This window comes from Microtus ochrogaster, unplaced genomic scaffold, assembly GCF_000317375.1.
Source record: "Microtus ochrogaster isolate Prairie Vole_2 unplaced genomic scaffold, MicOch1.0 UNK91, whole genome shotgun sequence".
Lineage (NCBI taxonomy): Eukaryota > Metazoa > Chordata > Mammalia > Rodentia > Cricetidae > Microtus > Microtus ochrogaster.
This window is the reverse complement of record NW_004949189.1, coordinates 158,597-172,030: the sequence shown is the minus strand read 5'-3', so window position 1 is coordinate 172,030 and position 13,434 is coordinate 158,597. Positions and strand designations below refer to the sequence as shown.

Genomic DNA, 13,434 nt, shown 5'->3' with positions numbered 1-13,434 from the left:
AAAAAAAAAAAAAAAGAAAGAAAGCTTAAGATTGCAATTCTAGCTCTGTATGTTATCCAAATAAATAAAATGTTGAAGACTATACCTGACAGAGGTAATTGTAGCACATACCTCAGCTACAATCACATCACAGTCCAGACCCTGGTTGAATCCTTGGGGATTTCCTTTGACACCAACCTGCTCATCACAGAGAACAATTATTACCTTATGAAACCACAGCTTTTGGACTTTTAAACAGTCCCTCTTACTAAATTGGGCCTATTGTTACTCACTAAGCAGTGTTCCTTTCCGTGGTTCAACCAGTGACCTGTTCGTCCTGTCCGAATGATGCGCTGCAGTTGGTTAGTCTTCACCCAGATGATTTCATCCACCCGTTCATAACTGTGGAGCACAGAGAACTAGAACCTTAACTAGCGTTACAGTTGAGGCACACTGCTAGATACAAAGGCAAAGACTGATAAGAATACTGAGAGAAGTCAATTTCCCTCAGAAAAATACAACACAACTTCTACTTACCCCCAGAGGTTCAGACACTCTCTGCCCAATTCCATGGCCCTAGAAAGACGTAAGGGTTAAACAACTTGTTTGTCCTTATTTTTCCTTTCAAAATATTTCATGTGTTATAAACATCAAACATTTACATGGAAAACATCGGGGCAACCAAATAAATTTAAGAATGAAAAGATGAAATGGCATCTAATCTGAGTGACTTTATTTTTCTAAAATCAAGAATCCCAAGTATTTGTGCTATAAACAAACATTAAGCCCCATGGAAGGGGGTTGGCTCCCTAAATCAGTGACACTTAACTGCAGGCCTGAGAAAACCTCATGGAAGGGGGAGGCTTCCTTAAATCGGGAACCCAGGATTTTATTCCCACCCAGCTTTCACGCTGTACTATATTTGCCCGTACCTACATAACTGGATTATATTACCTGCCTGTGACCCAGAGGAAAAGAAAGCCATCATCCTGCAGTACTGGGATATTGAGCCTGCGCATCTCATCATCTGTTAAGGTCCCATATGGTAGCTCCATGTGAATATCCCAAGGTGGGTCAGCCATCACAACTGCAAATTTGCCCAAGATACTGACGTCCAGGTAGCGGATATCACAACAGATCCACTGCATGAGGTAGTATTTGGTCATCTTTCTTTCCTTCACAGACTGATGGTCCCAAACCCTCTAACTCAAGTGTTCCTATCCCATTCCATTCCCATCAGTGAGCCAGACTGCTAAATTTATTCCCTGTTTTTCTACGTGTACGGATGCCCCATTCAGTTTGTCTATAGGTTGAAATGAGTTTCCCCAGGATGTCCAGACATGTAGGTACCTGAGGTGGAAAGAGTCGATCTGCGCTGGAGTCACCCCCAACACTCTGCGTAAGAGCAAGCTCCTGGCTTGGCGTATGCTCCTTGCTGCCAGGACCCTCAGAATCCATGCAAGCGTCAATTTCATAGTGAACATATTTGCAGGTGTCCATGTGGAAACATGTGTTAAGAAAAGAGCAGTCACCTAAAGACTCATCAGTGTGCTTATTGATAATTCGTCTGGGAAAATTAAAAAAGGGGGCTCAGAATCCAAATGGTACTTCAGAAGTAAATCATATATTCAAATGCAGGATTTCTTATTCTCCCCCAATTGTCTGTATCACTAAACTAAAAGAACTAGTTTTTCTCTTGAATAAAGACGACCTGGGTGCAGTGGCTTAGGCCTATAATCCCAGCACTGGTAGTAGCCCTAATGTTAGAAAGGTCATCATCACAGGCAGCCTGAGCTACAAAAACCTTATCTCAAAAACAACAAAATACAGACTTTCTTCTCTTCCTAGAGAAGGTTGTTACATCAGAATTAAACACTGGCCCTAAGCCAGTTTCTATCCTCCTTCCAGAGAACTTTTAACTTGCACTATTGGTCAGAGACAGATGTCTGACTAGAAATCTTTTTAGTTACATACAATGGCCATCCCAAAGACAGCCGGAATATGCTGGAAAGAATTCTTGTTTCTGGAGAAACCCTCCCCACCTCTCCCTCCCAAGAGACCTGAAATGCAGCTTGCGGCAAGGCCGGTCAGCATCAGTGGCTTTCATGCACTCTTCCTTGGTCCCATAGTCACAAAATTCTTGCACCTGGGCCCGACCTCGAGAGCGGAACTTTTCAACAATGGACTGCTCCTTGGCTGTTGTGGTATTTAATAGCTCTAGGATCTCCTGACTGACCTGTTTGACAGAAGTAGCCTTGGTCTTAAGGATTTGTATATAAATTAGCCCTTAAACCACCTCCACAAGTCTACCTCATAGTAATGTCTGATAAGAGATAAAGGAGCTAACAATGTAGGAGGATGGGTTCACTCACCACAAGTACTTAGAAAGGATTTCGAAGAGCCTGTTTTCTACAATGAGTACCAAGCTGATAGCACCCACCTAAGAGTCTAACATCCCCGTAAGCCAATTTTTTTTGATTGGGTACTAAGAAAGGGACAATGCTAGTATTTCATTGCTTATCTCAGTATATTTGATAATTCTGTAAGGGAAAACACTAGTTATCCTCATAGAAGGCCAAACTAAATTTTTTTTTTTTTTTGATTTTTCGAGACAGGGTTTCTCTGTAGCTTTGGAGCCTGTCCTGGTTTTATAACTAAACTAGAAGTCATAAACATGAAAATTCAATGTAGTTCTAATCAGAACAATTGTCTTGATAATTTCATTGATTTCTATAACTTGATCTAAAGGAGTATCATTTAGCATTCTCCACTTGTCTTCCTATATCTATCTGAATTTCTCTTTTCTCTGAATCCTCTTCCAAGGATTCTCCCAAATAGATTCTGTAATTCAGGACTTCTAACAATGGAATTATTAATACTTTGGCTAGACAGTTTTCTGCGGGGGTAGTGTGTTTAGCAGATTTTTGGCCCCTACCTTCTAGATCCTGTATCTATGTATCTACTCAGTGTCAGTAGCACTCTGCCATGCTGTGACGACAATGCAGCAAGACACTGCTGCAATGGTGGAGGTGAAGGTAGAGGAAACCATCTCCAGTTGAGAACCATTGCTCTATGTCTTAATTCTAAAGCTACTCCTTGTCAAAGGTAACAAAACTGCAAATTGGAGCACAATATGAACATTTCCACGTGACCCGACCTTCTTGCTATGCTGATCAGAGTGCGGTGTGAACATTTCCGTGTGACCCTACCTTCTTGCTCTGCTGCTCTTTAGTAGACTGTTGGTTCAGAAGACTTTCTATCTCCAGATCAACATCCGAGGCAGCATGTTTCCTTGACTTCTTAGCTGGCTCCTTAACTGGCTCTGATGTCGAAGAGGTCAAACCAGATGTTAAGGAGCTGGCAAAAGCGGCCACTGCAGTCGAGTCCTGTTCTGCACGTCGTTTCTGCCCTGTGATAGTCCCTGCTCCCTCTCCAAGGCCTTTCTTGTCCGCCACAGCGCCCATCATGGCAGAGAGCTTGGAGTGGTCAGCGTAAGTTACAAGGGTGGGATGTGCATCATCTTGTAGGAGACCTCGCTTTACCTCAATCAGCTCCTGAGCTGCAAATTTCTGTAGAAGACTTTCTACCCCATCTTGAGTGGCAGGTGCATCTGGCTAGAGAAAGGAGAAGAACATAAGAGACACCACCACGACAACAGCAAACGTGATAAATTCCAACTTTATCAGCTCATTACCGTAGAGATGGCAAGACGGATGGATACAGCATCAGTGGGCAAGGTTAAGGCCAGATCTGAGAGGTGGTGTAGCAACTTCTTCTCTAACTCAGGGTCTGTAGCTAATTCAGGAACTATAGAAGTTGTGCTGGGCTTAGGGCCACTAGAGGTAGGCGCAGTAGGCACTGGGCTATCACTACGGAAGGTTGGGGACAGGCCTGCTTCTGGATTCCTTAAATCTAAAAGAGAAAAATTAAGTGAAAAGGGTCAATACTGACAATCTTTACATTCCTCAAGGCCAAATTCTCCAACATTCCTAGCACATAAATCTTTCATCTCAAGCAAGTTCTCTGACCAGCAGAAGCACTAGATCACCTTTCAGTCATACATAAGCATTTGTTGTTTTGCCAAAATAAACTATGCATCTTTTTTTCTCTGTTGGGGCAAAAGTTTTTTCCTAATTCTCTGCCCTCACTACTTCAGAGGAGGTAAAACAGCATGGTACATTTATAGGGCTCTGCCACCCTTTTCTTCTCTCTCTCTCTTTTTTTTTTACTATTTCTTTCTTTCATTCATTCATTCATTCATTCATTCATTCATTCATTCATTCATTCATTATGTATACAATATTCTTTCTGCGTGTATGCCTGAAGGCCAGAAGAGGGCACCAGACCTCATTACAGATGGTTGTGAGCCACCATGTGGTTGCTGGGAATTGAACTCAGGACCTTTGGAAGAGCAGGCAATGCTCTTAACCTCTGAGCCATCTCTCCAGCCCCACTTTTTTTCTCTTAATAATAAATCAATCTATACTTTAAAATTAAAAAAATGAAAATTTTAATAATCAAAGCTGGGATCAGATTATCTTTTCCAGGGATGAATTTTGGATTGATTTATTTATTTATTTTCAAGACATGGATTCTCTGTGTAGCCCTGGCCTGGCTCTCCTGGAACTCGATTTGTAGATCAGGCTGGCCTCGAACTCACAGAGACCTACCTGTATGTCTCTGCCTCTGAGTGCTGGGATTAAAGGCATGTGTCACTACCACCTGGCGGATTTTAATGAATCAAGGCCATTGGTCATCAAGAATATGTTTCACACTTAAAAACACTAGGCCCAGGGCTGGAGAGATAGCTCAGAGGTTAAGAGCACTGACTGCTCTTCCAAAGGTCCTCAGTTCAATTCCCAGCAACCACATAGTGGCTCACAACCATCTGTAGTGAGATCTGGTGCCCTCTTCTGGCCTGCAGGCATACATGGAAGCTGAACACTGTGTATATAATAAATAAATCTTAAACAAAAAAACAAAACTAGGCTCTTGGAATACTTGTCCAAAGGCCTGGTCAGCAAATGGGGGTCCCAGCATATTTCCATTGTATGCTCTTACTCCACCAACTGTACACAGGAAGAGGTCACAGAAGCACTTTGAAGACTTGGATGAGTTAGAATAACTCATCTTAGTTAAAAGGATGCACGACATATAAGTAATAATTACTATGTAGCATACCTAGAGTGTAAGAGAAAGACTTGCATTTTTAGCAGAGATCCCACAAATCTAATAAACGTGAACTGAATCAGTCATACTAGGTGCAGATCCTGAGTCGTCTTATTCAGGTTATAAATCTGAAGTACCAAAAATTACTTTCAATAAGCAAATATGCACAGTGATCAAAGCTACTGCAACAAGGAAACACAAGCTATTTTTCAAAAGGAATTCAGACTATATCAACAAATTTAATTGTGAAACATTTTCCTGACTCATAAAGTATGCCTAAAGGGGTATTACATAAATTGTGGAAGCCAGGTGTACAATCAATCCTAGCTTCTTGGGAAGCCGAGGGAGGAGGGTTCCAAGTTCACAGAATATTTGGGCTATAGACTAGTTCATGGCTTAAGCCTAGGCAGTTTAACAAACCTGTCTCAAAATACAAATTAAGAAAAGGCACTGGGCATAGTGGCACGTTGCCTTTAATTCCAGTACTCAAACAGAGGCAAATAGATCTGAGTTTGAGGCCAGCTTGGTTTACATGGTAAGTTCCAGCCCAGCCAGAGTTACATGATGAGACCTTGTCTCAAGAAAAAAATAAGCCAATTAAATATATAAATACATAAAAGTAAGTATGGGCTAGCATATGGCTGTGGTAGAGTGCTTGCTCAGCATGTGAAAACCTTAGGCACAATCCCCAATAACACCCCTCCCTCCCCTAAAGAAATGGGATTTTTGATAGAGACTATAAGAAAATAAATAGGTAAGTTTTTGTTTTTTTGTGTAGCTCTGACTGTCCTGGAACTCATTATGTAGACCAGGCTGGCCTTGTACTCACAGAGATCCACCTGCCTCTGCTTCCCAAGTGCTGGTATTAAAGACCTGTGTCACCATGCCTGGCCTAATATAAGTAAATTTTAAATCGAAGTATATTACTACTTTGTCATGCAGATGTCTGGTCTTCCACAGGGTCTTAATGTACAGTCCAAACTGTCCTGTAAGCTATGATGTAGCTCAGGGTGACCTCAAATTTTTCTGTCTTAGCCTCCAAAGTGCTGAGATAGCTGCCTCTGTTTGTCCTGAAACCTGGCCTACTTTGCCCAGACTAACCTAGGATTCTGCCTTCTCCTGCTGAGGTATAAGCATGTGATGCTATGCTTAGCTTGATAAATAGATTCTGAAATGTTTTTAAGTCATATAGTAACCATTTCCCCAATTACGTTCCAACTATGTGCCCAGGGCCAAAACGATGGCTCAATGGTTAAAACACCTGCTATTCTTGCAGAGAACCTGGGGAGTCCCAGAACCCACGTGGTCTCACAACTGTTTGTAAATCCAGTTCCAGGGGATCCAAAGCCCTCTTTGGCTTCGAAGGGTACCAGCACACACAGTACACTTAATTACATAAAAGCAAAACTTATATTCATAAATTTAAAAAAAAAACCAACTATGTGCCAAGCCCTGTGCCATATAATGCTGTTTCCATGAATGTTTCGTTAATAAAGACCCAAGGCCTCGCTAGGCAATTATACGTAGGTTTTGTTAGGCTTTTTAAAAAATCTATGTCAATTTAATGAGAATACTTTGAGAAAGCTGTCTATGTTCAAAACAAATTTAAGTAAATAAATGTTAAATTACTGAGCATTTTCCATGACTTCAAACTTCTAATTAAAACTTCAGAAACATTCATTTTAATGTAATCTAACCCAAGTTCTGTGTAGAAACCACAGATATGTGATATTTTACTTATACCTGATGCAACGATACCTGATAGCATTTTTTTTTTTTTGCTTTATTTTTGTTTTTGGTTCTTTTGTTTGTTTGTTTGTTTGTTTGATTTTCGAGACAGGGTTTCTCTGTAGCTTTGGAGTCTGTCCTGGAACTAGCTTTTGTAGACCAGGCTGGCCTCGAGCTCACAGAAATCTGCTTGCCTCTGCCTCCCGAAGTGCTGGGACTAAAGGTGTGTACCACCACCGCCCAATCTGGTTTTGTTTTTAAAGATAGGGTTTCTCTGTGAAGCCCTGGCTGTCCTGGAACTTGCTGTGTAGACCAGGCTGGCCTCAAACTCACAGAGATCTGTCTGCCTCTGCCTCCCAAGTACTGGGATTAAAGGTGTGTGCTATCACTCCCTAGCAATACTACATTTAACAAACTTTTTTGTACTTTAAACAAAACACTGAATCTACCAACTCAAAGCAAGCAATTTGACAGTTGTATCTATTAAATTTTGGTGATTAAAATGATACTGCTCACTGGACAGTGGTGGCATACACCTTTAATCCCAGGACTCAGGAGGCAGAGACAGGCAGGTCTGAGTTTGAGGACCAGGACAGGCCCCAAAGCTATAAACCCTGTCTCGAAAGACCAAAAAAACAAGTAAATAAAAATAAAATGTTACTGCTCTTAATTCTTTGTTTTTGTGTTTTGAGACAGAATCTGAGTATGTAGCTCTACCTGTCCTAGAACTCACTATATACATCAGGCTGGCCTCAAACTCAGAGATCTACCTGCTTCTGTCTCCAGAGTTCTTGTATTAAAGGTGTAACCTACTATGCCCATCTTTTTGATTTTGAAACAAGGTCTTTTTGAGTCAGGTGAGCTATATCCAAGGAAAACCCTGAACTCAAGATTCTCTTCTTTCAAGTTCAAGATTAAAGGTGTATGCTACCACATGCAACTAGACCTACAACTTTCAACATGTTTTTACATAAATTGAGATTTTTCAGAAACAGCCATATAAATATATTAAGAATATTTTACTACATTGTTTTTGCATTTGTGTGTGTTCCAAGTGGCAGCCTCTACTACTCTCTGCCTTGTTCACGCCCTTGTCTCTGTTGCTGACAGTGTTTGGGGGGTTTGAACTCTGGGCCTCATGCTTGTGTGAGCACTCTTACCTGCTGAACCATCTCCCTACAGCCTCCAAATGACTGTTTTAAAAAGCCTGCTCTTCCAAAGGTCCTGAGTTCAATTCCCAGCAACCACATGGTGGCTCACAACCATCTGTAATAAGGTATTGTGCCCTCAGGCATACACACAGATAGAATACTGTATACATAGTAAATAAATAAATAAAACACCTAAAAAAGGCACTAAGATAAGTAATTGGAGTTATTGGTAAACTGATTAAAAATCAACTTAATTATATCTCTATGATAGCCATGTAAATACATAAAACTGACATACAAAACGAATCAGGAGCCTGGGGAAATGGCTCCACTCAGCAGTTAAGAAGACTGCACTTACAAAGGACCTGCTTCAATTCCTAGATTTCCAGCAGCCACATAGTGGCTCACAACCTTCTGAAACTCCAGCTGCAGGGGGATGGAGGGGTGAAGGGAATCCTTCTCTGGCCCCATGGGCACCAGGTGCATGGTACGCAGACGTGCACAGACATGCACAGACATCACAGCATATATGTTGGCAAAATACACCATACACTAAAACATAAATGGGAAAAATAAAACTAAACTCACCAGGCAAAGAAGTTAGTTTGCATGGTGAGGTAAAAAAAGTTCTTCAAATCTTGGTGTCTAATTATTCTTTGATCCTATGTTTTGCATTTTGTTTACTATACTACCCTATTTTTAAAATTACGTGATCTGACAAATTTTGTATTGGCTAATAAAATTTAAAAACCAGGCCATTCAAGTGGCAGCTCCTGCAGGATTACTTTACTACGGACACCAATTCTGTTTCTTTATCATTATATTGACCGTGGACCCATTCACTTAACACCTTACATGTATGCTACTGTATCTCTAACTTTTTTTGGTTTGGTTTTTGCTTTTTGAGACCAGAGTCTCTCTATGTAGTCCTGAAACTCACAACTTCCTGTGTAGACCAGGCTGGCCTCAAACTCATAGATATCCTCCTGTCTCTGCCTCCAGAATGCTGGGATTAAGGCATGCACCACCATGCCAGACTTTCTCCTGGCCTTTTCTTCTACCTTCCTTTGACTCTCACCTAGATTTGAAGGTCCTTTAAGGTAAGAAAAGAGTCTTAGTTTTGTCACGACTCATGAATAGTGTAGATGTATAACAAATGCTTACTAATTATATTAAGAATCTTGCCTGAGAATACAGGTCCAGAAAATGAACACATGAACTTAATGTCATCAAAATCTGCTGATGGGCTCTGAGAATACTAAGCACTGTCACAAGCTAGCCACACACATGACGTGGATTCACTATTCTTGCAGAGTTTTCCAATTGCTCATTAAACAATTGACCTTGTGCTGGGAAAGAATGTTGGGGTACGACTCAAAACCTTTTAATGTTCAAGTTTTCTGAATTTCTCAGACATGGGAGAGGGGGAAATGTTTAAAGACCAAAAATAAGTGTTTTCAGATTCTCACAACGTTTGTAAACACTTTCCTAATCATTTAGTACCATCTAGTGAGGACCTTGTTGTGGTTGCTAAAGTAGGCACTGGGGGCATGCAGGTGCAATCCTTGCTCCCCGCCCACAACGTTAAAGAAATGACAACGAGGGAGCAGTCACTAGAACTGAGGTGGACGGCTCAGAATAGGGTACCGAGAGGCTTCACAGAGGAGGCGGCGCCGCCCGAGCGGCCGCTCGCCCCTCCACGGCCCGCCCCACCACCCAGCACCTCACCCAAGTGCCCCGAGTCCTGCTTCCGCCTCCGCTGCAGCCGCTCACGAAGCGAGTCCAGCTGTTTCTTATGCGCCTGGATAGAGCTCCACGTGTCCGACATCCTCCTGCCCGGCTCCGACTCCGCTCGAACCAGCCGGGGGAACTAGCACCTCCCAAGCCTAGAACGGCGAAACATCCAGTCCTCGCGCGGACGCCAGAGCCGAGATGGAAAGCTACTTCCGGTTTCGCGAACGCACGCTTTAAGTGCTGGCGAAACAGCGGATGTAACCATGAGGCGGTTCTCGCTCGTGCTTCCGGGACCGCTGAGGCTGGGTTTGCCATTTTGGAAGCTGGCAGAGCGGCCATGTTGATTCTTTGAGTGCTTCCTTAGTGACCACACATTAAATTAGCGGGAATAGAACGGCGTGAGTGGATGACGGACGGATGGCCTGGCTAGCGAGATAGACGGGCGGGATCGGGGTGCACACATTGTTACTCAAGTAGATATACGCCCAGGTCCTTGCACACGCTAGCGATCACTATACCACAGATTTGTACCCTTAAGCCACAGATTTCTTTCCCTCCCTCCCTCCCTCCCTCCCTCCCTCCCTCCCTCCCTCCCTCCCTCCCTCCCTCCCTCCCTCCCTCCCTCCCTCCCTCCCTCCCTCTCTTTCTCCTTTCCTGCCTGTCCTGAAACTCGCCTGTAGACCAGTCTGACTTTGAACTCACAGAGATCTGGCAAAAACTCAAATCAGCTTTGGTTTATGGTACAGGTTGGGTGTTGACTTTTTTTTTAAATATTTATTTATTATGTATACCGTATTCTGTCTGCACGTATGCCTGCAGGCCAGAAGAGAGCACCAGATTTCATTACAGATGGCTGTGAGCCATCATGTGGTTGTTGGGAATTCAACTCAGGACCTCTGGAATAGCAGTCAATGCTTCTAACTGCTGAGCCATTTCTCCAGCCCCTTGATTTTCTTTTTTAGATTTGTTTTATTCATACAAGTGCTTCGCCTGCATAGATTCTGTGCACCAGATGCATACTTGTACCTGAGGTAGTGAGTCTCCATGTGGGTACTGGGAATTGAACCCAGATCTTTCACAAGAACAAGTGCTTCTTAACCACTGAGCCAATTCTGCGGTCCCCCAGATTTTCTTAATGAAAAAGTATTGGTGTCTTCTTTCCTTTTCTATATGTGGAAAGACATGGAGTTTCACCATGTGGCTCTGCCCAGTCTCCATCTAACACTCCTCCTGCCTCAGTATCCTAAGCTTTGGGGTTTTAGGCATGTCCCAAGACAAACATCTTTGCAGCATGAGGGAACAGAGTCTAAATGTGCAGGGAATGTGCAAGCATGAGACTCTGAGGTTCCCAGAACCCACAGACATTTAAGGAAAGGAAGACTTTTTTTTAAGTTTAATTTTGAAAAAGACTCCTACTTTGGTGTATGAATGTTGGCCTGCAGGTATGTATACCACATGTGTGTCTATTGCTCTTGAAGACCAGAAGAGGGAGTCATTCTTGTGAGCTGGAGTTGCAGACCGTTGTGATCTGTGATGTGAGCCTTGCTAATTGAACCTCCAAAAGAGCAGCCTGCAGGCTGGGTTTCTCTGTAGCTCTGGAGCCTGTCCTGGAGCTTGCTCTTGTAGACCAGGCTGGCCTCCAACTCACAGAGATCCTACCGCCCTGCTTATAGTTAAATATTTTTATATAAAATATTGGTTGTGTGTGGTGCTAGAGATCAGGTACTTCAGCACTTGCCTGCATGCTCTGAAAGTTGTTCAGTCCAACACTAACCTTAGTGGAGAACCACAGTACTAGATATAGTCTTGCGATGCTGTAGAAGATGAGAATTTTGATCCCATCTTAAAAACAGTAGCCCTTAGGACCTGGAGAGACATCTCAATAGTGCTAGGTACTCTTCCAGAAGACCCAGGTTCAGTTCCCAGCACCTGAATGGTGGCTCACCATCTATAACTGGATTTGACTTCCTGGAAAAGCTTCTGTTGCTATTGACATACAGCATATGCTATGATAGGCACACACACACACATATAATTTCAATTTTTTGTTTTGAGACATGTAGCCCTGGCTGTCCTCTGCCCTCCAAGTGCTGGGTGTAAAGGTGTGTGCCACCACATCTGGCAGTAATTTGAACTGTCGAGCTTTAGCTGTGCTGTCTTTTGGTAAAAATGTCTGTTTTACTGGGTTAGTTTAGCAGTGTACAGTTGTATAGAAATTCACATTGTTCTAACAGTGTTAAACTACTGTTTTCCCTTCGTGCAGAGGTAATAGGCCTGTATTAACCACGTAAGGTCTTATCTACAGTTCAGTGGTGGAGCAGGCACCTGGCATGCACAAAGCCAGAGATCTGTCTCCTGGGCAGCAGAGCAGAATCAGAGTGTGGTCCCAACTGTGAGCAGAGACATTGCATTCCTCACACCCAGCCACCTGTGCTGTCTCCAGATCGTCATGTTCTTACGTGGGATATATGCCTTTTCTGTTCTTCCTGTCAGATCACAGTACACTCACAGTACTCACCCATTTTGCTATTTAAGTTCCACTTATACTTTTTTCTTTTTGTGGCACAAGGGTTGACCAGGGCCTCACATGCCCTCATCACTCACATTTTGAGACAGAGCCCTAACTGAGCTGTATCCGCAGCCTTTTTTTCCCCTTGACAGTCTTTGAACTTACTCTGTAACCCAGGCATGTCTTGAGCTTGCAACCTCCCTTTCCAACTCCCCAGGGGCTGAGATTACAGGCCCCTGCCACTAGTCCAGCCTTGTCACTTCCTTACTACTTGGCCAAAACCTAAATGTCCACTAGGATTTATCAGTTTACTGTTATTAAAGGTGTGAAAAGACAAGCAGAAGGGAGGTCAAAGCTGGGCCTTACTGGGAATGGGACCAGTGCAATGATTTGGGAATCATGAGATACTGTTTATTAGTTAAATTCTAAGAATGGTAACTAGTGCCACAGATACAAGAGTTTGCGAGGGATAAAAACACGTCAGTACTGATCTCTGTAAGCTCGAGGCCTGGTCTACAAGAGCTAGTTCCAGGACAGGCTCCAAAGCTACAGAGAAACCTTGTCTCAAAAAACAAAAACAAAAAGCCAGTAGTCGTGGGGAGGGGTGGGGGTGGGGTGAGGCAAACCTTTAATCCCAGCTCTTGGATTTAATCCCAGTAGAGGTAAGTGGATCTCTGAGTTCCGGGTCAGCCTGGTCTAGAAAGGCAACCCAGATAAACCCTGTCTTTGTCAGTGAGGTTTGACACTAAGGAGGAGGAAAAAAACCCGTGGGTGACACGGGAGGAGGGCAGATACTGAGAGCAGAAGGAAGGAGAATGAGGTGGGTCTAAGGGGCCGCCTTTGCAATGGCAGGGCCCAGAGCTCACTACTCACTAAAGGCCTAAGTGTTACTTTGTATCAGGTTTTGGTCAGAGGTAGAAGACTCAGATACCTAAAGGCTATCAGTTCACCAGGCTCCTTGAAGATGGCTGTTCTTAAATGGGCATCTCAAAAACACCACATCTGCATGCCAAGGGGAGTTTAGCGGGCGGATCTTATATAAGTTTGTACAGTGGTATCTAGATTGTTGAGTGGACTGTTCAGTAACTATGTTTAAAATGGTTATTCTATAGACATGTCCCCATTTCTAGTGTTGAATTTGAGTTAGTTATCTCTAGGATACCA

The 13,434-nt window shown here is 43.1% G+C and overlaps 1 protein-coding gene across 1 annotated transcript in view; it reads right to left on the bottom strand.

Moving 5' to 3' along the window:
* Positions 1-9,973, bottom strand: part of Mettl3 (methyltransferase like 3) — an 11,661-nt gene extending 1,688 nt beyond the window's left edge. The window contains exons 1-9 of the mRNA XM_005370963.3: positions 9,756-9,973; positions 3,674-3,891; positions 3,189-3,593; positions 2,040-2,215; positions 1,330-1,546; positions 934-1,121; positions 517-555; positions 273-381; positions 112-177 (exon numbers count right to left, since the gene is read on the bottom strand). Coding sequence (XP_005371020.1) covers positions 112-177; positions 273-381; positions 517-555; positions 934-1,121; positions 1,330-1,546; positions 2,040-2,215; positions 3,189-3,593; positions 3,674-3,891; positions 9,756-9,855 — 1,518 coding nt within the window. The 5' untranslated portion in view covers positions 9,856-9,973. The remainder of the gene's footprint in view (positions 1-111; positions 178-272; positions 382-516; positions 556-933; positions 1,122-1,329; positions 1,547-2,039; positions 2,216-3,188; positions 3,594-3,673; positions 3,892-9,755) is intronic.
* Positions 9,974-13,434: the final 3,461 nt, after the last annotated feature.